Here is a 27,003-nt window from a genome sequence, read left to right as displayed (position 1 = left end):
TTAACTTCAGTGATGTCCATCTGAAGTTCTGTGGTTAACAGCAATAAAAAAAACAGCACTAATTTTTGAATCTTGTCCGTTGCAATATCACAACTATATACACCCCCCAGGGGGCTGACCGCTGTTTGGTGAGTGCATGCTTGGTGACCACCGGGCCCCAGCCCTCGCAGCACCACTTCCCTTTCTGTGCTGCTTGTCTCCTCTTCTCCCCTCCTTTTCCCTCTCTTGGGGAGATGTCTCGTGCCTCCATGGGCTTTTGAAGCTCGTTTGTGTTGGTTTGCTTGTAGGAATATTCTCTCTTGTACTGTTCGTCCCCTGTACTGCTGGTTCCCCCACCCCTGTACTGCTGGTCCCCCCCCCCTTGACCCCCCCACCTCCCCCGTACTGCTCGCCCTCACCCCCCCCCACCCCCCACCCCCCCGCCCACCCCTGTACTGCTCGGCCCCTGTAGCCTAGCTCTGCTCTCTTTTTTCCTCCGCTGCAGTGTTTGAGGCCATTCTTTCTTTCTTCCTTTCCTTCTTGTCTTTTCTTCTTCTCCTCCCTGTGTGTGCTTGACAGCCACCCACGCGTTTCACATGTAGTAGGAGACTGGGTAATGGGTAATTCCCAGCCCTGGGTTGGCATGTAGGGCCTGCACATACCACCTGGTACAGGCCAGGCCCTGGGAGGGGTGATTGCCTTAGCTGTTACCTTGCTCCTCTGCTGATTGGTCGCTGTTTCTGTTGTTCAGAAGGTGTGACCTACGGTGCCCTTTGGAGGGCACCCGGCTGGAAGGAGCATTGGTGCTCCCTTCATGGGAACAAACTCAGGGAAGTCAAACCTCTCCCAACAGCCTGGTCGACTTCCTCCTTGGCTGTCTTGCCATGAGGAAGTAATGTTAGCTTGGTTGCGAATAGGGCAATGCCGCTTTAGCCATTGCCACTTGTTGAGTGGTGACCCTGCACCCGTCTGTCCTTTCTGTAGCCAGCCATTAACAGTCAAACATTTCCTGATACTCTGCCCCTTTTCTAGCCACTTACTTCTCAGGGCCTGGCTGCTGCCCATTTTGCCAAACATTTTAGCGGATGACGTGCGAGCTGTGGCTCAAGTTTTAAAATTTTTAAAAAGCAGTTATATGACGGAAGAGATTTGATTTCTATGTGGTAACTCTGGTGTCTTGTCGACATTTTTTAGATACTCTTCCATAATGTCTTCGTGCTTTAGATTTGTTTTTTCTTCTTTCCTGTATTGGACCTCAAAATGGTTTTTTACCCTCGCAGTCCCAGCATTCTATGGTTCTGTACTGGGCACTTATGACCTCAGATGTTTTGAAAAAAAAAAAAAAACTAACTGTACACAATGACTAACATTCCCTCACAGCTAGCGCTAAGGTGCGAGGTGACGACTGTCACTATGGAGGACTAGAGCACAGTCCATCATATTGAGATGCAATGCGAACTGAGTCCTGATGCGATGTACTGAGGTACTGAGATTAAGATGCTGAGAGAGCTTGGTTGGTGGCAGTGGCCTATATGCATGCTACCCAAGGGACATTATCGGCGTGTAGCCTGGGGCGCGTCTTGATCTTCTACATCTACATCTACATCCATACTCCGCAAGCCACCTGACGGTGTGTGGCGGAGGGTACCCTGAATACCTCTATCGGTTCTCTCTGATTTTATCCTCATGGTCTCTTCGTGAGATATACGTAGGAGGGAGCAATATAAGCTGGACTCTTCGGTGAAGGTATGTTCTCGAAACTTTAACAAAAGCCCGTACCGAGCAACTGAGCGTCTCTCCTGCAGAGTCTTCCACTGGAGTTTATCTATCATCTCCGTAACGCTTTCGCAATTACTAAATGATCCTGTAACGAAGCGCGCTGCTTTCCGTTGGATCTTCTCTATCTCTTCTATCAACCCTATCTGGTACGGATCCCACACCGCTGAGCAGTATTCAAACAGTGGGCGAACAAGCGTACTGTAACCTACTTCCTTTGTTTTCGGATTGCATTTCCTTAGGATTCTTTCAATGAATCTCAGTATGGCATCTGCTTTACCGACGATCAACTTTATATGATCATTCCATTTTAAATCACTCCTAATGCGTACTCCCAGATAATTTATGGAATTAACTGCTTCCAGTTGTTGACCTGCTATTTTGTAGCTAAATGATAAGGGATCTATCTTTCTGTGTATTCGCAGCACATTACACTTGTCTACATTGAGATTCAATTGCCATTCCCTGCACCATGCGTCAATTCGCTGCAGATCCTCCTGCATTTCAGTACAATTTTCCATTGTTACAACCTCTCGATACACCACAGCATCATCTGCAAAAAGCCTTAGTGAACTTCCGATGTCATCCACCAGGTCATTTATGTATATTGTGAACAGCAACGGTCCCATGACACTCCCCTGTGGCACATCTGAAATCACTCTTACTTCGGAAGACTTCTCTCCATTGAGAATGACATGCTGCGTTCTGTTATCTAGGAACTCCTCAATCCAATCACACAATTGGTCTGATAGTTCATATGCTCTTACTTTGTTCATTAAACGACTGTGGGGAACTGTATCGAACGCCTTGCGGAAGTCAAGAAACACGGCATCTACCTGTGAACCCGTGTCTATGGCCCTCTGAGTCTTGTGGACGAATAGCGCGAGCTGGGTTTCACTCGACCGTCTTTTTCGAAACCCATGCTGATTCCTACAACGTAGATTTCTGGTCTGCAGGAAAGTCATTATACTCGAACATAACACGTGTTCCAAAATTCTACAACTGATCGGCGTTAGAGATATAGGTCTATAGTTCAGCACATCTGTTCGACGTCCCTTCTTGAAAACGGGGATGACCTGTGCCATTTTCCAATCCTTTGGAACGCTACGCTCTTCTAGAGACCTACGGTACACCGCTGCAAGAAGGGGGGCAAGTTCCTTCGCGTGCTCTGTGTAAAATCGAACTGGTATCCCATCAGGTCCAGCGGCCTTTCCTCTTTTGAGCGATTTTAATTGGTTTCTCTATCCCTCTGTCATCTATTTCGATATCTACCATTTTGTCATCTGTGTGACAATCTAGAGAAGGAACTACAGTGCAGTCTTCGTCTGTGAAACAGCTTTGGAAAAAGACATTTAGTATTTCGGCCTTTAGTCTGTCATCCTCTGTTTCAGTACCATTTTCGTCACAGAGTGTCTGGACATTTTGTTTTGATCCACCTACCGCTTTGACAGAAGACCAGAATTTCTTAGGATTTTCTGCCAAGTCAGTACATAGAACTTTACTTTCGAATTCATTGAACGCCTCTCGCATAGCCCTCCTCACACTACATTTCGCTTTGCGTAATTCTTGTTTGTCTGCAAGGCTTTGGCTATGTTTGTTTGCTGTGAAGTTCCCTTTGCTTCCGCAGCAGTTTTCTAACTCGGTTGTTGTACCACGGTGGCTCTTTTCCATCTCTTACGATCTTGCTTGGCACATACTCATCTAAAGCATATTGTATGATGGTTTTGAACTTTGTCCACTGATGCTCAACACTATCTGTACTTGAGACAAAACTTTTGTGTTGAGCCGACAGGTACTCTGTAATCTGCTTTTTGTCACTTTTGCTAAACAGAAAAATCTTCCTACTTTTTTTAATATTTCTATTTACGGCTGAAATCATCAATGCCATAACCACTTTATGATTGCTGATTCCCTGTTCTGCGTTAACTGTTTCAAATAGTTTGGGTCTGTTTGTCACCAGAAGGTCTAATATGTTATTGCCACGAGTTGGTTCTCTGTTTAACTGCTCAAGGTAGTTTTCAGATAAAGCACTTAAAAAAATTTCACTGGATTCTTTGTCCCTGCCACCCGTTATGAACGTTTGAGTCTCCGAGTCTATATCCAGCAAATTAAAATCTTCACCCAGAACTATAACATGGTGGGGAAATCTACTCGAAATATTTTCCAAATTATCCTTCAGGTGCTCAGCCACAACTGCTGCTGAGCCAGGGGGCCTATAAAGACATCCAATTACCATGTCTGGTCCTGCTGTAACCGTGACCTTCACCCAAATCATTTCACATTTTGGATCTCCGTCAATTTCCTTCGATACTATTGCACTTCTTATTGCTATAAACACGCCTCCCCCTTCACTGTCCAGCCTGTCTCTGCGGTATACATTCCAATCTGAGTTTAGGATTTCATTACTGTTTACGTCTGGTTTCAGCCAACTTTCTGTCCCTAGTACTATATGATCGTTGTGACCGTTTATTAATGAGAGCAGTTCTGGGACTTTTCTATAGACGCTCCTGCAGTTTACTATTAGCACATTAATATTGTTATTACCTGTTGCATGTTGCCTACTCCTACCTTGCCTTCTCTCGTCATAGGTGCCCTAGTTCATTGCCTGCTATACAATGCTGATGAAGGCTTTCATCAGAGCATTGCCGCCACCCCCCCCCCCCCCTCCAAAAAAAAATTAATAAATAAATAAAATTAAAAAAAAAACCCGCACCATTGTCATGTACTGGAGATGTAAACTAGCTACAGTGTGGGAAGACAGGAAGTTGGACGTAGAGATGAGGCGGGAACCGTAATTGCTGAAGGCGGCATACTCACAGCAGTACCCTGCTGTCTGGCTTGCAAGAGCAGAGGAATGCCCTCCTGAAAACACTGCTCTGCATATATGTCCAGTCTTGGGGGCATCTCCTTGGGTGACGACAGTGACAGCGATAGTGGGTCCACGTCCATTGGGATGGAGAGTGCAACATCCATTGACTCGTCCTGAGGTGCCCAGCGGGCAGCTGCAAAGGCTGCGTGATCCCTTGAGACTGTGAATCTGGGGGAAGAAAAGCAGCAGAATCACATGGCAAACAGCAATTATGAATTTGATGCTGGTGACAGTGCTGCAAACCATCAGGACCTGCACTTAGATACATATATGTGCCAATGTGTTTCTGGAACTTGCCTCACTCCCAGTGCTGATGTCGGCCAAAAACCCTGTAAAGAACAAGATCAAGTGCTGCAAAGCGGTACTTGCAGACCATCGGCAGCACTGGATGCTGCGGTGGGTGGAGTAAGTGAAGCAGCATCTTATGGTAGTGGCCATGCAGAAGTTCCACCAGTGAAACTCTGTCACATCAGTGGGAGCAATAGGAGGTGAGGAGGAGTTGTAATGCCTTTTCCTATGTGTGGGAGGTGTGAAGCTTGGCCATCTGTTGTTTAAAAGTGCATACAAAGCATTCTTGGACTGGGGGTGAAACAGAGCACTTGTTAGATGACAAATGAAAAATTCTGTGAACAAAATGGTACTCATGTGACTTGAACTGAGGGCCATTGTCCGTAACATTGAAAAAAATTGATGGCAACAGTTGACTGGTGCTATGTGACATGGTTTAGTTCATAGGTGCAGCAAGTGGAAACTTGCTAAAAGAATCTACTACAGCAAGCCAACAAGTGTTCCAGGGTGGTCCTGCAAAGTCAGTGTGCACTCGTTGCCATGGCGATTCAGTCTTAGGTAGGTCAAGTTGAGAATGTATCTGGTTTTCTGCGCATGCGCGACACTGCAATGACATTTGTTCAATGTGGGCATCCATGTCCTGCCAAGTATAGTGCCGGCACACTAACTGTTCAAGTCAAACAATTCCCCAATGCCTTCGGTGAAGCAGTTGTAACACATACTTTTGCAGCACTGTGGGAATGAGCACACATGATTGTCCACTATAGATTGTACTTAGGTCATACCTTGTTGTACTGAAAGGTTACGCCAATGAACAAATTATCAGCACCCTACTGATGTCTGAATACTGTTCAGTGAGCAAGGCCAAGACGTGCAAATGTAATGCAACAAAATTTTCAAATCAGGGTCTGCTTCCACGGCCTGTACAATTTTTCTGTAATTCAATGGAAGAGACTGCAGCAATTCAGAGTTCTATGCATCGATCTGGCAACAAGATGCATCAGAGGAATGAAAATCAGACTCAGGGCCGATCAGAAGGTAAGAAAGGGTGCCAGCATTGCCATTCTTTTGCTGTAGATATGTACACAATTTCGTACTGATATTGGGATAGAAGCAAAGCCCAACATTGCAATTTTTGAGCAGTACATGTAACAACTGGCTTTGAGGGATGAAACAAGGACTTGGGATCAGTCATTAAATTGAACGTGTGACCAAACAGATAGTGATGGAATTTTGTCGAACCATACACAATAGCGAGAGCTCCTTTTTCAATTTGTGAATAATTGCACTGAATTTGAGTGAATAACTTTGAGGCAAAAGCAATAGATCTGTCTTGCGCAACAGTTTTTTGTGTTTCTGAAATGCATTGTGACACTCTTTGGTCCACATGAAAGGCACATTTTTCCAATGCAAGCGATGTCATCTGTGAAGTGTTTGGAATGAAACAAATGTAGTAGGTCAACTTGCCTAGCACTGACTGCAGTTCAGATGCATTGCGAGGAACAGGCAGGTCACGGCTTGCAAGCAAATGAGATTGGAGGGGGTGCATACCCTGACTGACCACATGATTTAAAGTACTGTGGTTCTGTTTAGTCACACTTTTCGAGAGGACACTTGAGTCCTGCATCTGACAACACCTGAAAAAGGGTATGCAAATTGGCATATGACCTGAGACAACAGTATCGTCAAGGTAGTTCAAATAGAATGGCACTTAATCAGTCAGCTGTTCCAAGTAACATTGAAAAATGGCGGGTACGCAGGCACTGGTGAGCCTAACCGTTCATACATGGCACGATTAAGCAGAGTTACGGAAGCACCTGTGTCCAGTTGAAAGTCAACACTACGACCAGCAAGTAGTTTGCTTGAATGGCGTGTCACTGCTCTGGGGCAAGATCAGGGCACAACCTTACTTGTATTACCGCTAGAAACTGGAGTTGGTTTTGAAAACAGTGCATTCACAGAATGTGCATGAAACCTGTTGTCGCGAGAGTGGGTAGAATTGGCACTCTTTTTGTTGTTGCTAGCAAACTGCCTAGACATGGCCTTTCTTTACACATGAGTAACATGTCACGTTGCACGACTGGTAATCTTGTCACATATGACGAGCAAAACAGTGAGGGCAAGACTTCACTAGATTTAGAGCCTTGGCTACTTGTTTACTTGGTTGTGTGCATGCTCGTTGTGGCAGCTGGGTGGGGCGGTCGCGGACAAGAGGAAACTTGACATAACAAATCGGAACCTGATCACATTTATCGACAGCTATGGCACCAGAATTGTATTGTACTAATATTTGCAAGACTTGATGGAGCGAAGGGTCAGAGTACTTGAGAATCTGTTCTCTAATTCTGCTATCATTGTATGTGATGGCATCATGGATCGTCATGTCACTATAAAAGTTGACACGGCAATTCTTGAATTTATACTTTCTAGTGAGACCCTGAAAGTCTGTATACCACTGATGGTACATCTTCTGCAGCTTTTTCTTAAGGCAAAAGAACTGAAATATGGCTCTCTTGCTCTGAATCTGCTGTCCATAATACTAACTTAATGCACCTACTACTTCATCATAGGAGAGTGCGTTTGGAGACAATGTAGAGAAGAATTTTTGATTTAAGTGAAGCACAGGCTCCCATGATGGACAGGAAATAATGATATTTCACAGTACCTTGAATTCGATGGACTGGACTGTGGGCCTGTCACTGGGAGAGATATTTGATCCAGGGCAGGGGGTGGAGGTGGCAGGGTAGCCATTCTAATGCCAACAAATTACAGCAAAATAGGAAAAGACAATTAGAAAAGCAATGTGCAAAGCCTCTGAGAGAGAGAGAGAGAGAGAGAGAGAGAGAGAGAGAGAGAGAGAGAGAGAGATTTTGATTCTGCAGCTCCCATCCTGTAATATGTGCAACAACAAGAACAAATGAGTCTATAGAATCACTGTAACTTCAGCTCCCTGCACCAGCCTAGAACACAAGAAAAGCAAACAAAGCATGTTGATCAGATTTGTTGCCACTTTTTGTGGCTGTGCCCTCTTGTAATGTTTTGTCTTTCGTTTCTGGATGAGGAGAAGGGGGTTATGATAGGTGGGTGACTGGTTTCCTGTCACTACAACACAAAATGTACACGTAGTTAAAATACACTTTATTACAGGAACCAGTTGAGTACTGAACTTCAGTGATATCCAATCTGAAGTTCTGTGGTTAACAGCATTCAAATAACATGTACTAATTCTTGAATCTTGTCAGTGTCCAAATCACAATAGTACACAATGACTAATGTTCCGTCACAGCTAGCTAAGTACTGAGGTGTAGTGCGAACTGAGTCCTGATGTGATGTACTGAGATTGAGAGCACTTAGTCGGTGGCGGCGGTCTATATGCACGCTACCCAGGGGGCATCTTGGTCTTCTCTTGTCATAGGCGTGCCTAGTTCAGTGCCAGCTATACAATGTTTCCTAGTGCCAACCATTGTGCTCGTGAAGGTATATGCCAGAACAGTGGTGTTTGGGTAGATTGTGTGATAGTTTTCCTTGAAATTTCATCAGTTCCAAGGACTGCATTTCAGTATTTATATGACTGAACTCTCCTGTGTCATGTGGAGTCGATAGCTTGGCTTGACGGTTTTCCTTATTGCATGTGTTACAGCTGTGAATATCACTCCTGTTGCTGAATGTTTCATGATTTTACCTTCACATACATGGGACAGTTGAAGACTATTTTTTCGCAACAGTGCTTTCTTGCACCTTGTAGAGTGATCCCACTGTAGCAGGCCGTAGTTGATATGACAGTGATATAGTAAATAGTACACCATTAGCATATACTGATCAGTTGTTTTCTCCGGAAGTACACGATTCATGACAATTTGCCCCACACATGTGCATTGTTCTCTTGCCAAGCAATTGGCTGTCGTCCATCATAAAACCCAGAAGTTTCACAGCCCCCACACAATTCAGCTATGCTTCTCCACTGAGGCTACGTTCTAATTTTTGCATTTTTGCACAGATTTTTATTTTGTTTATAACAAACCCTTCCTTTGTCACATAAAACAAAACATATATATTTCTTTCGATCCTTGCTGATATTGATGCCTTCAGAGTAGAAACCTATGTCATCTACAAATTGCAAGAACTGTTCATGAAATAATAACTGTGATTGTGAATTAGTCTGTTCCCATCTTGACTAAACATATTGAAAGTGGCACAGGCTGACTGACTGTTAAATGATAATATTGACAGCAGACTTTGGGGCTCTTCTTCGCATATGATCAGGAAGCAAATTTGTTACACTGATCGCAGGTTCTGAGATTTAAGAAGCACTCAAGACTGGAAGCAGACTGCTGTGAGCACAGATCTGCAAAAGTTTAGCCTAGACCCTTGGAGGATAGTGTTCAGTGGATGGGGGTTGTCAGAGGCTGTATTGTGACTGATAAGTTTCTGGGATGCACCTGTACATATTCTGACCCAGTTGAGAAAGTTTTGAGAGTAGTGAACTGAGCATTTTGATCTGTGGTTTTAGGTCACACCTACATCTACATACATGCTCTGAAAACCACTGTGAAGTGCATGGCAGAGTGTATGTCCCGTCAAGTGTGTGTGCGTGTGTGCGTGTGTGAGAGAGAGAGAGAGAGAGAGAGAGAGAGAGAGAGAGAGAGAGAGAGAGAGAGAGAGAGAGAGAGAGAGAGAGAGCTCCTCCTCCTCCTCCTCTTCCTCCTGCGCGCGCGCGCGCGCACACACACACACACACACACCAAGAACAAATAGAATTAACATCAGGTTTATGTTTTACTAAAGAGCTGGAAGGAACTTCAGGTAAAGGCTTTGTTGAATTTTCTCTGCCCCCTCTTGCCCCATCTCCCACTGTGATATCTTAAATTTGGGCAGGTCACCATTGTGCCACAATAATCTTGATTGATGTTCATATCAGATTGCTGTTTGCTTTGTGTGATAAACTCTGTGTTCATATTATTTTTTAATACCTCATTTTTTTATTCAAATTATGTTCTTCCATTTGTGTGTTATGCTACTCCTGCAGCTGCAGGTAGTTAGTGATTAAGAAGTAAATGCTTATAGGGTTTCATGGGAGTAGGCTATATTTCATTACTCATTTTTTATGAAATTGTGTAAGTTTTAAACAAATAATTCCTGTTTGCAATGTTTTCATGTTTTACAGTGCAAGATCCCGAGTCAAAGGCCATTTAGAACTCTATATTGCATATATCAGAGAGCCAGGCATACCAAATACTGCACCGTCCCCTGCTGGTCAGGAAGTGATGGGAACACCTCAGTCAGGCACTGCACCAACTGCAGAGCCAGATGGTGATTGGGAGATGGTGGATTCAGAAAACTCTGTGTCAGCACCAACTGAAACACCTGCCCAGGTAACTATGATGCCTTCCCGTCCAGCCCCACCGCGGCCTCCTCCTCCACCACCTAGAAGATCACGTCCACCATCTTTCCGGCGGCAAGACTCAGAGTGGGAAGTACTTGAGGCTGGTAGACCAGTTCAGCAGGTAGGCCATGTTCATTAAAAATATTTTGTGGCACGAAAAACAATTGGTGATCGTTGTTAGTCTCCGACATAATACTTCAGATATATATATAAAAAAAAAGAATCTGAGCTTCTAAAACTTCTCTGCCTTGAAGCATAAGTTTCCTTGTTTTGAGGGTGTGTGTACAACAGCAGTGGAGTTTTGCAGTCAAAACTGATGTGCATTGCTGTGATAAATAGTCGTAACACTTTTAAGTTTTGTTTTATTTCCTTATTTTTATTTCGTTGTTTTGAATAAAGTTTCATTTCCACTGCCATACACTCTCCAGATGTGCTTCCATTACATAACACAGTATGACGACTAATGTCTTGCATGGAGTATGCAGTTTATTGTTGGCCATAATTGGTTAAGTATATGTTTAAGTAAAGAAGTACTTCTGGTTGTTGCTGTTTGATCTGGGATGTGGAGATAAACTTTATGGAGCTGTCAGAAATACTGATTTCGTCATTAGGAAAGTTGCTTTCTAGGGAAAAACAAACCTGCAGTGTGAATCTGTGCAAAGTATTGAGTCTCTACGCTGCTGAGAATTGGGAACATTTACTAGCTGTCTGGATGAACATCTAAGAATTCTGACAGGGTAATAAACTTCACAAGCAGGGCCAGAATTGCAAGGGCAGATGAAGGCCAGAAAATATAAAACAAGGTGTTTAGTTAAGGAGTTAGTTGCACTAAATATAGGGAGATATATACATTAGCAAAAGTCGAGAAGAGATGAAGGAATGAAACCAACTAAAAGATGGACAAACAACCTTTGTTCTTCAAATAATTCCAGGTTTGACTTCTTCCTAGAGTCAGATTCCACATAAAATTGTGATAAAATTTCTTCCTGAGTTCTATGCCCATATTTCATCACTAGAGATCTTTCATTGAAGGAAGCTTTCTTCACCAGAACTAATTGGCTTCTGGTGTCTTAACATGCTTTAGTAATTTTGTATGATCTTATTTCCTAGATAGTAGAATTTTTGTATTACTAATTCACTTTCACCATCAGATAATAAGCAAAATATTTTACTTCCCTGACAATCATCGCTGTCATCTATATTACCTTTATACTTAATTTTGTGCTAAATAGTTTGGCTACTAACAAGGGAACCTCCCCATCGCACCCCCTTCAGGTTTAGTTATAAGTTGGCACAGTGGATAGGCCTTGAAAAACTGAACACAGATCAATCGAGAAAACAGGAAGAAGTTGTGTGGAACTATGAAAAAAAAAAAAAAAAATAAGCAAAATATACAAACTGAATAGTCCATGTGCAAGATAGGCAACATCAAGGACAATGTAAGCTCAGGAGCGCCGTGGTCCCGTGGTTAGCGTGAGCAGCTGTGGAACGAGAGGTCCTTGGTTCAAGTCTTCCCTCAAATGAAAACTTTAATTTTTTATTTTCAGACAATTATTATCTGTCCATCACTTTTTTGGGAGTGATTATTACATCCACAAGAAAACCTAAATCGGGCGAGAAGAAGAATCTTTTTACCCATTCGCCAAGTGTACAAGTTAGGTGGGTCGACAACATATTCCTATCATGTGACGCACATGCCGTCACCAGTGTCATATAGAATATATCAGACGTGTTTTCCGTTGGAGGAATCGGTTGACCTATGACCTTGCGATCCAATGTTTTCGGTTCCCATTGGAGAGGCACGTCCTCTCGTCTACTAATCGCACGGTTTTGCGGTGCGGTCGCAAAACACAGACACTAAACTTATTACAGTGAACAGAGACATCAATGAACGAATGTACAGATCCTAACTTCGCGAAAATAAAGAAAGTAAACTTTTCACTCGAGGAAAGACTTGAACCAAGGATCTCTCGATTCGCAGTTTCTCACACTAACCACAGGACCACGGCGCTCCTGAGCTCACATTGTCCTTGATGTTGCCTATGTTGCGCATGGACTACTCAGTTTGTATATTTTGCTTATTTTTTTCATAGTTCCACACAACTTGTTCCTGTTTTGTCGATTGATCTGTGTTCAGTTTTTCAACGCCTATCCACTGTGCCAACATATAACAAAATCTGAGGGGGGTGCAATGGGGAGGTTCCCTTTTAAGTTCAACAGTCCATCCAAGTCGTTCTGCTACTAAAATAGCTGTTGTTTCCGTGAACTTTGACAAAGGCATCTATTACCTACAAAATTCTGTTCCTATACTAAAATCTTATTTCATTTCTGTTATCATTTTACACAGAGGTTTAATAAAACTGCGGTAAAGTGGGCCTCTGCCACACTTCTTAACATTGGTTTTGATTTTCCAGTCAACTTACTGTAAACAGCTTTGTCCACTTTACAATAGAAGGCTCTAAATGACCACAAATTCTGTAAAGGTTCTTTTTTCTTTCTTTTTTTTCTTTTCTTTTCATTATTAACGTAAGTTAAGTCCTTTGATTGAGCATTGCTACTATTGGGCCAATCGTTACCTTTACTCCTTAAATTTTTTTTTGAGGGGGTGGGGGTGGGGTGGGGGGGGCATCTAGGACCATGTTAAGTCTTGCTGCACTTTGTACAGTGCCTGGCTTTTCTTCTGAGCCCAGATTTCCCTCATTCTTTGTGAGTGGGCCTGCTTGCACTCTTCTGTCCAAAGGACACAGTGTCTTCTTCTCAGTTGCTCGTCTCGGGTTATTCCGTTTGTCACTATCTCATTTTGGAAATGAACGCTGTCAAAAGCATCTTCGGGTTTGATATGTAGCATCTGGAGGCCTTCTTTGATGTTTTTAAACCATGTCGTCATAGTTTTTGGTTTTGAATCAAAAAAGAGATATATATTTTTGATTAACCTGTTTATGTAAATTCGTTTGAGGTGACCATGAAATCGTGCCCATCTTTTATGGATTATGTCTGTAATGTTTTCTATTTTACTGTAGACTTCCTGTTGTATCTGTTTTGATGGGTGCCATTCGTGTACTTGGATCCTTGGATTCTTATAATGATTTTACACCTCTCTCTCTCTCTCTCTCTCTCTCTCTCTCTCTCTCTCTCTCTCCAGTTCTTCGAGGAGTCTTTTATCAACATTTAGGGGTAAGGTTTCGGCTGCATACAAAACTATTGGCTTCAAAACTGTTTCGTAGTGACGTGTCTTAGTGTTCTGGGAAAGGCATTTCTTGTTGTAGATCATGCAGGATGTTTGGTAAGCTATTGCTAGTTTGTGTGTCTGCTCCTTGTCCAGTCCATTTTTCATGTAGATCTCACCCAGGTACTTGAATTTGTGTACCTGGGCGATGGTATTTCGAATGGAGTTCTGGTGGGGTGTCTTTAATGTTAGTCATGACTTCTGTTGTCTCAAATGATATTTACAGACCAGTTTGTTCAGTGATTTCTTTTAACAGTTTGATTTGAACTCTAGCAGTGTCTACGTCCTTTGACAGAAAGTCAATGTCATCGGCTAAAGCCAAGCAGTCTACTTCGATCCCCTTTGATTTGGTTTCAATTCACAAATGGCTATAGTTGGTTTGCATTAATATTTCCTGCCAGGTTCTGATCATCTTTTCAAGGGTGCAGTTGAAAAGCATTGGAGACAGGCCATCAACTTGCCTGACCCCTATTTTGGCATCAAAGGAATCCGAGAGACACCCAAGGAATTGTACTTTGGATTCTGTATCTGTTCGGTTAGCTCTAATTAATGCCTCCAGTTTAAGGTCAACTCTGAACTCATTTAGGATGTTCAGCAGGACCTCCCGTTCTATGGAATCGTATGCCTTCTTGAAGTCCACAAAGACTTGACATGTAGTGTTTGGACCAGAGTATAATATCTGATTATTGTTTAAAGATTGTAGATCTGTTCGGCTGTTAAGCGACTTTTTATGAAGCCCCCTTGCTATTCACCTATTTGAAGTGTGGGGCTCCTAAACGCTCCAGACTGGCAAGTGAGAGAATTTTATACCTTGCCGGTAGCAGGAATATTCCACGGTAGTTGTTAAACGTCTTTCATGCTGCCTTTCTTGTGCAAGGGATGAATCAGGGCTGTTTTCCAATCTTCGGGCAGTGTTTCCTCATTCCACATTTTTTCTATTTGTTTTTGTAACATTTAAAGTGATTCCTTTGGGGAATATTTCGACAGTTCTGCTATGACTGAGTCTTCTCCAGGTGCTTTGTTGCTTTTGAGATGGGCAATGTGGTGCTTGATTTCATCTTTATCAGGTGGTCTGGACTCTGGGCACCTGAACAGTGGTTTTTTGGTCTCAATAGGGTTTGGATGTTTGTTACATTTCAGTAGGTCTCGAAAGTAGCCTGCTAGAATCTGACAATTTTCTCCATTTGAAGTCACCAGTGTATCGTACTTTCACTGAAAGCATAGTGACGGCAGTTTGTAACCAGTCAGTTTGTGTGTGAAGGCTCTTTAGTACTCTCTGGTTTCATTCTTCCTATAATTTTGTTTTATCTTTTCAAAGAGTGATTTTTCGTACTTACGCTTCTCAGTTCTAATTGCCCTGGCTGTTTGGGCACGTTGGATTTTGTAGGTTTCCCAGTCAGTTCCCAATTTAGTTGAGTACTATTGTTTCCATGCACTGAGCCTTTCCTTGAGGACTGACTCACATGTCTTTCCACCAGGCATGCTTTTTGCTTCTTTTGATTTCTGCAACTTCTCGGGCAGCCTCAGTAAGGCGCTCTTTGCTGTCGTTTGCAGTCATTTGGTCTCACCTTTTCTTGGAACTCCATGACCCATTCTCGAAGTTTATCACTGTGAAAGCGGGGCACGGAATGAAACCAGTTTTTGCTTTTTGCACTTCTTTCTTGCTACATCTGTATTCAGGATGGTTCTGATAGTGACAGACAAACTGTGGAAGCTAATCCTGTAGAGGGCAAGGAGCAAGTAAGATTTAATGAATACATTCTGGAAACACAAGTTTTCCAGCTAGGTATAATTTTATTCATACCATATTGCATTCTGTACAGTATATACCCATTAACAGCATGCTGTTACTTTGTGGTTTTTTGGTATTGGTTTGTCAATGATACATTCGTGGTTTGATCACACAGTAAAACTTCAGAATTATTTTTATTTGAATGGTATAAATCCAAAAATCCAGTTTACCATGGAGATGGAAAAGACAATGCAATATCCTTCTTGGATGTTTTAGTTAAGAGAGAGGCTGATAGAAGATTAAAACGTAAGTTTTTTGGAAAGTCACATGACACATAGATATCTGCATTTAGAACTCCAACCAACAATGATGACAACAAAAGAGGTGCCATTAAAAGTCTTATTGACGGAGTCAAAATAATTTGCACGCTGTAATAACTTGATCCCAAATTTAAAAATCTGAAGCAGGCTTTCAAAAAGAATGTGTATTCTGGTAAAAAAGTGAATAGGTTTCTGCAACCAAATAACAGTAGAAAAAGGGCAACAGTAAAAGTTGTAGTGGTTCACCTGCTTTTATTTTTTTTTTTTTTTATTTTTTTTTATTTTTTTTTTTGTCGACATACTGTGTTGCTGTACTGACTGAAAAAATGGGTTGTGGATTCCAACACTGACTACTGTAAATAATGTAGATGACAGGTGCACGTTGTGTTTCACAGTACTTTAATTTCACTTTTCACAACCCCCCAATGTTACACAGTTATATGGCCAGTGCACTATTGTTTAACTTTCGATAAGCTTCATTAATAGTTTGCAGGCAAACCTGCACATACTGCTACAATAGTTTCCTGTTGAACCTCTAAGAGCAGTAAAACCTAACCACAAAGTTCACAGTACTTTAAAAGAATAATCAGATATGTATGGAGCAGACACTTTCATTGTTTTTACACATGGCCTAGTTGTTTAACACTTATTTCATAGTTAAGTTGAAACATTGTTGTGGTTCTAATCAACATGGGTTTCTCGTCTGAAACTCGCCCGTGGACTGACTCTCTCGTGACCAAAAATTGGGCCCTTATATGCCCTCGCAATAATAGGTACTGAAACTTCACATTGTTTGATGTTCAATTTACAGAAATTACAATTAAAACTTAACTCATTCGATTAACTGAATACATCAAAAAATTGGTTCTGTTTAACAGTTTCTTCTACTACAAGGGTAAAGCCAAATTATTTGTTTAAATCATGAAATGAACAAATATAATTATGTAAACAATACTTTTGACAAAACTGTTAATTACTTTGGAATTAATTAAAGGCTGACTTTGCTAACGTGTTTTTGAATAGAGCCAAATAGATACTTTAAGATTACTAGCATTTCGTCTTCCAATATTTTACAATTATTGCAGAATTTATATTTATTTATAAGTCAACAGTAGAATTCAGGTTACGAAAAAATTACTGATTACGCCCTACAATGAAAGATACTAACTATTAATAGCCAAAATAAATTAGAAAATCAATTACATACATAAAAATAAGCACAAAACTAGATCAGGTATTATATTCTTAAAAACTGAGGGCCTGCCTTTCTCCTTTATGGAAATGCACATTATATTCACTTATGTTAATGGTAATTAGTTAAAATGAAAAAAAAAATGAATATTAAGGAGGCAGATGGCAAAACAAGTGGGGCAGAAAAATTATCCTAGGTTGCTTCATCACAAAGTCAGTCACTTACCTATACAAAAAGCCATACACAGAACTTGAGCTAGTCGGTAAACAATGTCAGTGGTTTCACTTGTTAGCCTTCCTTAAATGTTCTGACTTCTACCGGTGGTGTGGCGGACGTAAGTGGCATTGGGTACATGTCCAAGTTTTGCAGTGGAAATGATAGCTAGTGTGCAAAGCTCATTCATAAGTATTTGAGGACATCAAAAGGCAACATTGTGTGGAAGATGACAGGGAGGGGGGGGGGGGGGGGGGGGGCTCTTGACTGCCCAGGAAACGGGAGCTATGTTAGTTGAGGGGTGGTTATCCCTTCTAGCTTCAATGTCTTTCTTCTAATCCATCTTTCCTTCTCACTCTGCACCTTCTGTCATCTCTGAGCTGAAGCTAGCCTAGTTCTTACAAGTGTACAATCTTTGATGCCATACTCTGACTCTTTTGCCTTCATCTTTGTCTCCCCTCATCCTCACAACTGGTCCCTCTCAACACAAACAGACGAAGCATAAAGAACTTCTGCAGTTAATGAAGACTAATCAGAGAAAGTGTGCTGGAAATCAAAATCCAGATGACAGAAACATTTTTGTCATTAAAATTGTGGCATGACAACAGACAGCAAAGAATTTCAGACTTGAGATGCTAGGATCATAACTGGTTGGTATAAATTGTGTGAAAGTGTACCAGAGATGCTCAGGGAACTTAAATGGGAACACCTGGAAGAAAGGTGACTTAGTTGTCATGAAATCCTGTAGGGGAATTCAGTGAAACTGTGTGAGGAAGACTGTTCGGCCGTTTGGCTGCCATCAGTGTATATCTCAGATTGGAATCTTGCATATAACATAAAAGTTATTAGGGAGCCAGCAAAAGTCTGTAGTCATTTTCTCCTCAACCAATACAGAAATGACTAGGACAGCAAATTGTAAATATTGGTATGAAGTATCATCTTCCAGGCACTGTACTGTGGGTTGTGGAATGCATATGCAGACATGGATGTCGAAAATCGTGCTCAAAAAATTAGTATGTGCAATAACTTGCCGATTGTTTCCCCTTTAACAGATCTTGGACATAAATAACAGCAGCATTTCTAATGTTTTGTAGAGAAAATTTTATTCACTTGCTCTTTGTCTTTTATGTGAATAGGACCGTATATTCTGGAGACCAATGGATTCCAAGCCACTTTGAAGTCCACTGCACATCAGACTTGCATCAGTGTTTTCTGGTGATTCCATTCAGAACCTGACGAATTGACTTGACAGGATTCAACCAAGTCACCAAATGCAATAGGTTGGATTGACAGGAAGTGTTTGTCAGATGTGTACTTTTACTTGGATGGCATAGCTAAGCAGTGGTTCAACAACATTGAAGGGAGGCTCAATAGCTGACACAAATTACAGGCCGAACTGAAGAAAACATTTGGTGACAATCAACAGAAGACTGCTTAGTACAAGAACAATTGATGAATAGGCCCCTTTGTCAAGGCAGAATGACACAGTTGCGCACACAGCCTGTTTTGGGTCTAAGCGACACTGTGGATCTGAATATGACAGAAGCCGTCAAAATCTCACACTTTAAAATTCACAGCAGAAATATACCAAGTTCTTCTGGTAAAGTATGTCACAACAATTCAGAAATTCATTTAATGTTAGCATGCAATAGAAAGTCATATGGAAGAGGTATGATGGGAGTCCTGAATCTGATCTTAATGGCATTCGTGAGAGATCTCCATGACCTTGTCTCTGCTTTTCACTAGGAAATATGAGAAGACATACAGCAGTTTACGACTGTCACAACTGTCGGACTGAGTACACGAGATAAATCAGCCACGAGTATTGACCCCCATACATCAGAAGGTAATAGTTTATGAAATGATAATTAAATCGACACCCTAGCTGCAAACAGGCATTGATATACATCATTGGGGACATGTTGAAAATGTGTGCCCTGACTGGGACTCAAACCCGGGATCTCCTGCTTACATGGCAGACGTTCTATCCATCTGAGCCACCGAGAGCACAGAGGATAGTGTGCCTGCAGGGACTTATCCCTTGCATGCTCCCCGTGAGACCCACATTCCCAACATGTCCCACCACTACATTTGTAGTGAGCCTAATAGATGTTTGTCCATCACACTCGTTAGTTCTGGCAGATTAATCTACCAAGTCCCGCACGAGTTGGGGCATAGCATGTGCATTTGCACAAGAAGGTCAATGGCCGGGTAGCCATATTTTAACTATATATGAACGTAGTATCTGTTCCCGAAAGAACAGATACCATTGATGACCGTGCAGCTTCTCTAGAATGAAATGATGATTAAATCAACACCCTAGTTGCAAACAGGCATTGATATTAGAGTCCCGGTCTTGGCACACGTTTTCAACTTGTCCCCAATGATGTATATCAGTGCCTGTTTGCAGCTAAGATGTCAATTTAATTATGATTTCATTCTTGAGAAGGTCATCAATGGTATCTGTTCTTTCAGGAACAGATACTACCTTCATATAAAGTAATAGTTTATGCTTCCCGAGTATTCTCACAAAGTCCAAAATGAACTACTTCACAACTGATAAGAGTGCCTTCCAGTTGTTTGGGCCATCGAAAAGTTCTGTCCATGTTTATTTGGCAGACTATTCACTTTTGTGACAGTCATACTCTGTTGGCTAAATAGCCTGAAGGATCTATCAGTTAGTCTAGTGGGATGGCACTGAGGCTTCAGAAGTATGACATCACAGTGGTATACAAAAATAGATGCAAACAAAAGGATACCATCTGCCTTTCGAGGAATCCTTCGGCAGAACACAGAAGTAGGGATAAAATCCCAGCCACCATTGCATTAAATGATGATGCTGCTGAAAAGAGGAAAGATCCAGTGTTGCTGAAAACTGTAGAGGCCTTGGAGGAGGAAAAACAAATCAAAGGAGAATTCCAGCTAGCAACCAAAACATTTTATAAAAGTAACTGTGAAGTGAAGGGGCAGAAATAGTTTCTCATAACCCCAGCTCATCTATGGTCAGCTATCTGGAAGTATTTCGATGTCACTCCAACATTTAGTCATTTGGGATTTATGAACTTTAGACAGAATCAAACAGGTACCGTATTTACTCAAATCCAAGCCACACTTTTTTTCCAGTTTTTGTAATCCAAAAAACTGCCTGCGGCTTAGAATTGAGTGCAAAGAAAGTGGAAGTTCTGAAAAATGTTGATAGGTGCCACCACAACTAACTTCTGCCGTCGAATATATGTAGCGCTACAATGGTATGCTTTGTAGGCACAAAGATAAATACTGGCGCCAAAACCTCTGCGTCAGTAAATTAAAAAAAAGTGGAAGACGAGCTTTTTTTTCTCCGTCCTGTGTTTCGACCACTGCATTTTCATACATTATCCAACGAAGTAAATACAAATTCCGTATTGTTCATCTTCGAATGTAGCAGAATTTCAATGTACTACGAAAATCCGACTGGCAAGACTGTTTGGGATGTTTGTCAATATGGCCAACTCTACGTTCTGAATTTTTTCCTACCTGTGAGAAGAGATGGTTGCTAATAGGAACCTATCGAAATGTGAATCACATGCAGTATTCTCTTCACCATAAGAAAGAATACTAATATAAACATTTTGCCATGTATTCGTTCGTGTTTGCTGCTATCTCATTTAAATCCTGTCTGCCTAATAAACTACGAAACTAGAGTGAGACGACAGCAAACGCGGAAGAATGTACATATCGTGTCATATTTATATTCGTATTATTCTTATGCCTAATAGTGATACAGTCAGAAATGAAGCACGGCAACTGACTAGATATTTAAACCTAAGATGACTCTAATTTCTGTGCAGAATTTGATGTACTAAAGAAGCGGCCGCATAGATTTTCAAACGGAGAAAAATTTTCGCCTAACTCTCGTTCAGAACATGTTCTATCATACGCAGTCTATTATTTGGTTCTTGTTAATCATTATCAAAGAAAGCAGCAGTGTAAGTAACAACAAATAGCAGTCTCTTGCCATTGTTTTGCTAATGAGACGATTCCTCTCTTTTTTTAAAAAAAATGTAAGCGGCGGTAGCGCGCACAAAAGCAAGCCATGCCGCAAGTGGCGGCAGGCCGTAAACACCCACTATCAGAATGCGACAAACAGTGCATGACACAGTACAGTAATGCATTTTCAGCTTAGAGTGACGTGAACACCTATAACAAAGAAAACGGCATTTATCAGATCAAAGAAAAATAAGCAATCGATTCAAACCAGACGAAGCACGTGAAAAAGGAAGGGTACCCGTATAAATACGGACGGAGCGCCTGACGCATAGCAATGGCTACCTGCTATATTGTGTCTCATTACAATGGACCAACTTTGTTTCGATTTGGAGGTGCGGCCTAAAACTTTTCTCTCCCCTTGAATTTAGAGTCTCAAATTTCACGTGCGGCTTAGATTTGGGAATTTTTTTTTTTTTTTCTCCTTTATTTCGAGTCTCATTTTTCAGGTGCGGCTTAGATTCGAGTGCGGCTTAGATTAGAGTAAGTACGGTATCTGGCCAGGTCTCTATCGATCCACAGACTTTGTGAGCCACTGCAAGGAATGCCCTGCTGTTACCTCCATGGCTCATGATACCAGTCCCATTTGCAGCAGCAGCACCATTCCTCAGTTTGTAGTCAACCCCTTGGAGGGGCTCCTGAAGTCAATAAATGGGAATCGATGATAGTGGTAGTATGCACTAACTTCCTCACTTGCTTAACAGCCACCAAAGCTGTGCCAACAGCCAAAGCTCCAGAAATTGTAAAGTTCCTTGCAAAGGACATTTTGAAGCACAGAGGACCAGTTGAGATTAGTATCAGAGGTAATTGACAACTGCCTATTGCCTGCAGATAGATAGCCTTTCAGAAAGTTCTAATAAAACTTTGGTAAATTTGCTCTTGATGTACGTTGACGATGAACAGAGGCTGGCTTAAAATGCTAGCCATCATGACACTCGCATACAACACGACAAAGCAAGACACTATAGTCTTCAGTATTTGTTAGGCTCCTTGGTCACAAAGCCGAAATGACAACGGATACACTGTTCTTGGTGCAACTTGATGATACTGGAAGATGATTACGTGAAATATGTCATCACCAGGACCAGAGAAGGAACACAGCTGGCTTGCATACAGAGACTGGACACCCAAGAGAGAGTCAGTGTGCTATAATACCAAGCACCAACCAGTGAGATACAGCCTGGCAGACTTGGTACGGACTTTTATTCTGTGTGGAAATTGGGACTATTAGAAAGTTACCAAAGCACTACTTCGTCACTTGTTAGACGTGACATATGAAGTAGAGGATTATGACCCTTCATCAAGAAGACAACAGTGCAGAGATGTCATCCATGCTCTCTGTATGAAGCCCTACTACAGTCCTGAGGCGCATATTGACACGAGGGGCTTCTAGCTCAAGGAAACTGAAGACCCAGTTGATGATTGCAAAGATTTTGATGTAGTCAACTACAGTGAGAGCCTTTGAAACAGTGGGTTACTGTTTCTCCAGGAGAGGGAGCAATGCTGTGAACTGTGGCGTATACAGTGAGACGTAGTGGTTAGCGTTGCTGAATGGTGTGCTGTGGGTCACCAGTTGAAACAAAACCACCAGCAATTATTTATTATTGATATTAATCATTTCTGGAAGCTTCTAGGAATCTCTTATGTTTTTAATGTCTGTATATTCAGTGACTATACATATTTGTATAAGTGAAAGCTCTCTCCATCCAGGAGAGTACTTTGATGTCAGTAATAAACATGCTTCCAGTGCCGAGTGTTGTACTTCATTGATGTCTCTGCTTTCAGATTTGGTCCTGAATGACCTTCCTTTCAGATTTGGTCTTGATAGTGGTTATGGCATGGCAGTTTTTTGAGATCCCATGTACATGTGTGGTGCGTATGATGAAAGTGACAAATGGATTTTAGTACTATGGAAGAATTAGCATTGTAGTAGACAAGAATTTTGACAAGAGTTGATTAGTGTGTGACTTGGGCTTCTATCCAGGTGGCCATGTCGAAATTCCGTGATCTTTCCTCGAGTGTCGCTCACATCCTCTTCTGACAGGGTGTCGAAATTGCTTGGCTCTCTCTCCCCAAGGTGTGAGGTTCAGCAAACTGCGGTGAGGGTCACCTACCACTGTTCAACTCTAAGTGCATTACATCTAGACGAGACTCATGAACCATTGATTGACTGCTGCTGTGTGCATTGTCGTTGGATAGCTGATAGTGCAGAGTTCCATGCCCTCATCTCTGTTGACAAGACGGTCATGGTGCCTTATCTCAATTGATTCTTTTATTATCCTCTCTCTAAAAAGCCCCTAGCTTGGCACATTGTCATTTTCTTCATTTTCTCAAATTTGAACATATTTTCTTCATTGAGGGGCTGTGTTCTGCCATTGCTGGTTTGTCTTTATGGCCCAGACGTATGCATATAATATGTTCCATATAATGTCACAACTTGCAGTGCTGTGTTTGTGGCCACACTCACAAGGAGCTCGATATATACCAGGTATTAGCAGTTTGTCTTTCACTGAGCCAAGCATATGTTTTGTTTTTCGTGTTGGTCAAAAGATGGACTAGATGCTGTTTTCTCTGATGATTCTTGCAATTTTGGCTGAGAAAAGCCCAAGATGGGCATAAAAGTGAGTTTCCCTTCCTCTTTTGTACCTCTTCTTTGCAAATGGCTGTATCATTTGTGTTTTTTTTTTTTTCAGTGCACATCTGATCTGTGTCACTGTACCCATTTTGACAAAACACTTCTCTAAGGTATTGCTGCTCAGCTAGGAAACTGTCTGTCGCAAATGGCACATGTCTTATGTGCTAGTATTGTTATAACAGTGCACTGCTGCACCAGATAACAGCTCGTTGCATGAAGATAGAGATCAGTGTGGGTCTCTTTCAGCAGACTGCATGTGCTAGGGTACCATCTGCCTGTTTTCGTGTTATGATGTACAAAACTGGAAGACATCCATTGTGTTGTAGTTCCTTTGTGAACTGTATGTTTTAATGGACACTGTTCAGGTGGTCCAAGAACTCATTCAGGGCATCTAACTATGAAGGAAGGTGTCATCCATGTAACTGAGAAGTCTTCAGGTTTGAGCTGTGCAGATTTTAGTGCCATCTCCTCTTAAACTCCTCAGCGTCCCTCAGACAAAATTGTGAGAATTCATAGAAAACACAAGATAAAGGCCATCTTTCAACCACCATGAAAAACAAAAGATATCCTTGTCTTGGTGAAGGACAACCAACAACTGCAAATGTGTAGTATATATATATATAGCATCCTTTGTGAATGTAGCTGGCAGTGCATTGGGTAGACACAGTGCTGCATCTTGCAGCACTGTGTCAAGCACATTCGATGCATACAGCTGGAACCTAAAGATAAATCAGCAATGGCAGAATACAGCCTCAACAAGGGACACACATTTGAATTTGAGAAAGCAAAAATGTTGTGCAGAGGGAGAGGCCCTAGGGAGTGAATCATCAGAGAATCAAGTGAGATAAGACTCAATAAAAATCTTGTCAACAGAGATGAGGGCTAGCAGTGAAGTTTGGTGTAGACCCTGCACCAACAGCTGTATGCCAAAAATACACCCAGCAACTAAGTACTGATGAAACTAAGAATCATTCCATGCTTTTATCTTATTGTTTTGTAGCACTACTAAAACTGATAAATAAGTTGAAAACAGTGTAGCCACTGAAATATTTTATGGTAACATCTAAGTGTTATATACTTATTGTTAAAAATGATCATTACATCTTTATATTTTGTGACAATACATTTCCGAGAAAACGCTCTTACACAAGCATCTACAAGTAGAAAACAACGTTTATCTATTTACTTTTTGCAGTTTGGTCATTACAGCACAATGAAAAATTAGAGAATACTATAAAAATGTACTATAGTTGAGACAGCTTAAGAAGCTCCCTGAAAACTAGCAGCACTATGGCCAGCTTTTAACTGTGAAGCACAAATGCCTGCAGTTGAGACAAGAGCCTCCTGTAGCACTGCGAGGAAATTGAGACATTGCTAGAGAGACTTTTATGAAGTCATGTTATGTCTGGGCAAGACTGAGTCAAATGAGTCGCATTCCATACCACATGTCAGCGAACCACGTGCTTGGGAGAAAGGATAGGTAGAGATGGCCTCCCAGTTGTGACACTTTGCCAGAATATGATGACAATGATACTCATCAAAACATCAAATTTCAACACAGCCACCTGAATAGAAACCTGGGAAAGTCTAGATTCTCATACAACTGCTGTGGTTAAATTTTGTATGTTTGAGTTATAGATGTATACATAACCAGCAATACTTCATGCAGTGGGCCAGAATGTTTGATTTTATTTTCAGAATTTTCATTTTCAGTGTGAAGGCTCTTTGTTCTGAAAGTATTTATATCCAGTTAAATTATCAGACAGTGTCGGGAAATGATCATTGAAGTGCTGCTTCAGAAGTAAGGCTTTAAAATTAACTGGTCAGTAAATCTATTTCTTCCATCAACACACAGGATAAAACTCTCAAACCAGAAACAAAATGTGCTATGAAGCACAATTTACAAAACACTAGATTTACAAAATTTCGTGCCATTTCCCAAACATAAAATATGTTGAACAAGGTGTTCTAAGCTAAACCAAAATTGGCTGCACAGATTCATGTTGTAAGCTACTGGTTTTTCTGGTAGAGAAAAATGTTCCAAGAAATAGCCTATTGAGAGACTGCAGTGGTCACTACCAGTCTTGCTGATTTTTAGCTGAATAAATTTATAAATTCAGCCCTTCTGCCAGAACAGCTCTTAAGTACTTGCCCCTCTCCTGCCACTAATCATCAGTATCAGTAGTAGTTTTTGCTTGTATATGTATGTCAGAGCAATGGAGTAGTTAAGCTTTCAAAAATGAGTGCTTTGTCAAACTTCGTGCACATCCCTCCATCCCCCCCCCCCCTCTCTCTCTCTCTCTCTCTCTCTCTCTCTCTCTCTCTCTCTGTGTGTGTGTGTGTGTGTGTGTGTGTGTGTGTGTGTGTGTGTGTGTGTGTGTGTGTGTGTAAAGGGGAGGGGTGCTGCACATGCACTTGTCCTCCATTGTCATGCACTGGCAGGTGCATTGACAAAGAAGCTGCAAGTTTGAGAGCATAGCTGCAGTGTTGAGAGCATAGCTGCAGTGTTGAGAGCATAGCTGCAGTGTTGAGAGCATAGCTGCAGTGTTGAGAGCATAGCTGCAGTGTTGAGAGCATAGCTGCAGTGTTGAGAGCATAGCTGCAGTGTTGAGGAACCTGTTTGAATATTCCTTACTGTGAAATATTAAAATAGAAATATGAGGTTACTAAACATAAAAGGTCTTGCAGTTATGCTGAAGTCATGTATTTCTCAGCTGTGTACAGAAAGATATTGCTAAAATGTGAGGCATAATCTTTTACTAATTAATTACTTTCTAATTTATCCAGTGATATTATAGTACTACTTTACACAGTTTCCTTTTTGTTTAATATATTGGTCCCATGCATGTATTTATTGGGGAAAAATTGTATTTAATAATTTCTGGTTGCATATTGGTAACTGGTTGCTAGATTTCTTTTTAAAGTAGCTGGGGTACGAATTAATACCCTCTCAAACAACTTGTTTGGTGCAGTTTTCCGCACTAGTCTACCCTGTGAAAGCATCTTCATCTCTGCATAAGTACTCTGTCCTACATCTGTTTGACCCTGTTTACTGTGTTCAATTCTTGGTCTCCCTCTAAAAGTTTTACCCCCCCCCCCCACACACACACACTCTTCAACCTATTAAACTGACAATTCGTCAATGATGCCTCATGATGTGTCCTATCAACCAATCCTTTCTTTTAGTCAAGTTGTGCCACAAATTTCTTTGTTCCCTATTTCATTTAAGTACCTGATCATTACTTATTTTATATACTGATCTAATTTTCAACATTATTCTGTTCCACCACATTTAAAAATATTCTATTTTCTTCTTGACTTACCTGCTTACTCTCCACATCTCACATCTGTGCAGAGCTACACTTAA

At 41.4% G+C, this 27,003-nt stretch overlaps 1 protein-coding gene across 5 annotated transcripts in view; it reads left to right on the top strand.

The window, feature by feature from the left end:
- The window catches only part of LOC126263699 (E3 ubiquitin-protein ligase Nedd-4), a 200,034-nt gene that overhangs the window by 28,337 nt on the left and 144,694 nt on the right, over window positions 1–27,003 (top strand). For 4 of the 5 annotated variants that reach the window (XM_049960833.1, XM_049960831.1, XM_049960836.1 and 1 more), the window contains exon 6: window positions 10,077–10,416. In XM_049960833.1, coding sequence (XP_049816790.1) covers window positions 10,077–10,416 — 340 coding nt within the window. The remainder of the gene's footprint in view (window positions 1–10,076; window positions 10,417–27,003) is intronic. The other variant, XM_049960835.1, reaches the window with a different exon arrangement.

This window comes from Schistocerca nitens, chromosome 6 (genome assembly GCF_023898315.1).
Source record: "Schistocerca nitens isolate TAMUIC-IGC-003100 chromosome 6, iqSchNite1.1, whole genome shotgun sequence".
NCBI lineage: Eukaryota > Metazoa > Arthropoda > Insecta > Orthoptera > Acrididae > Schistocerca > Schistocerca nitens.
This window is presented reverse-complemented; position numbering and strand designations above follow the sequence as displayed.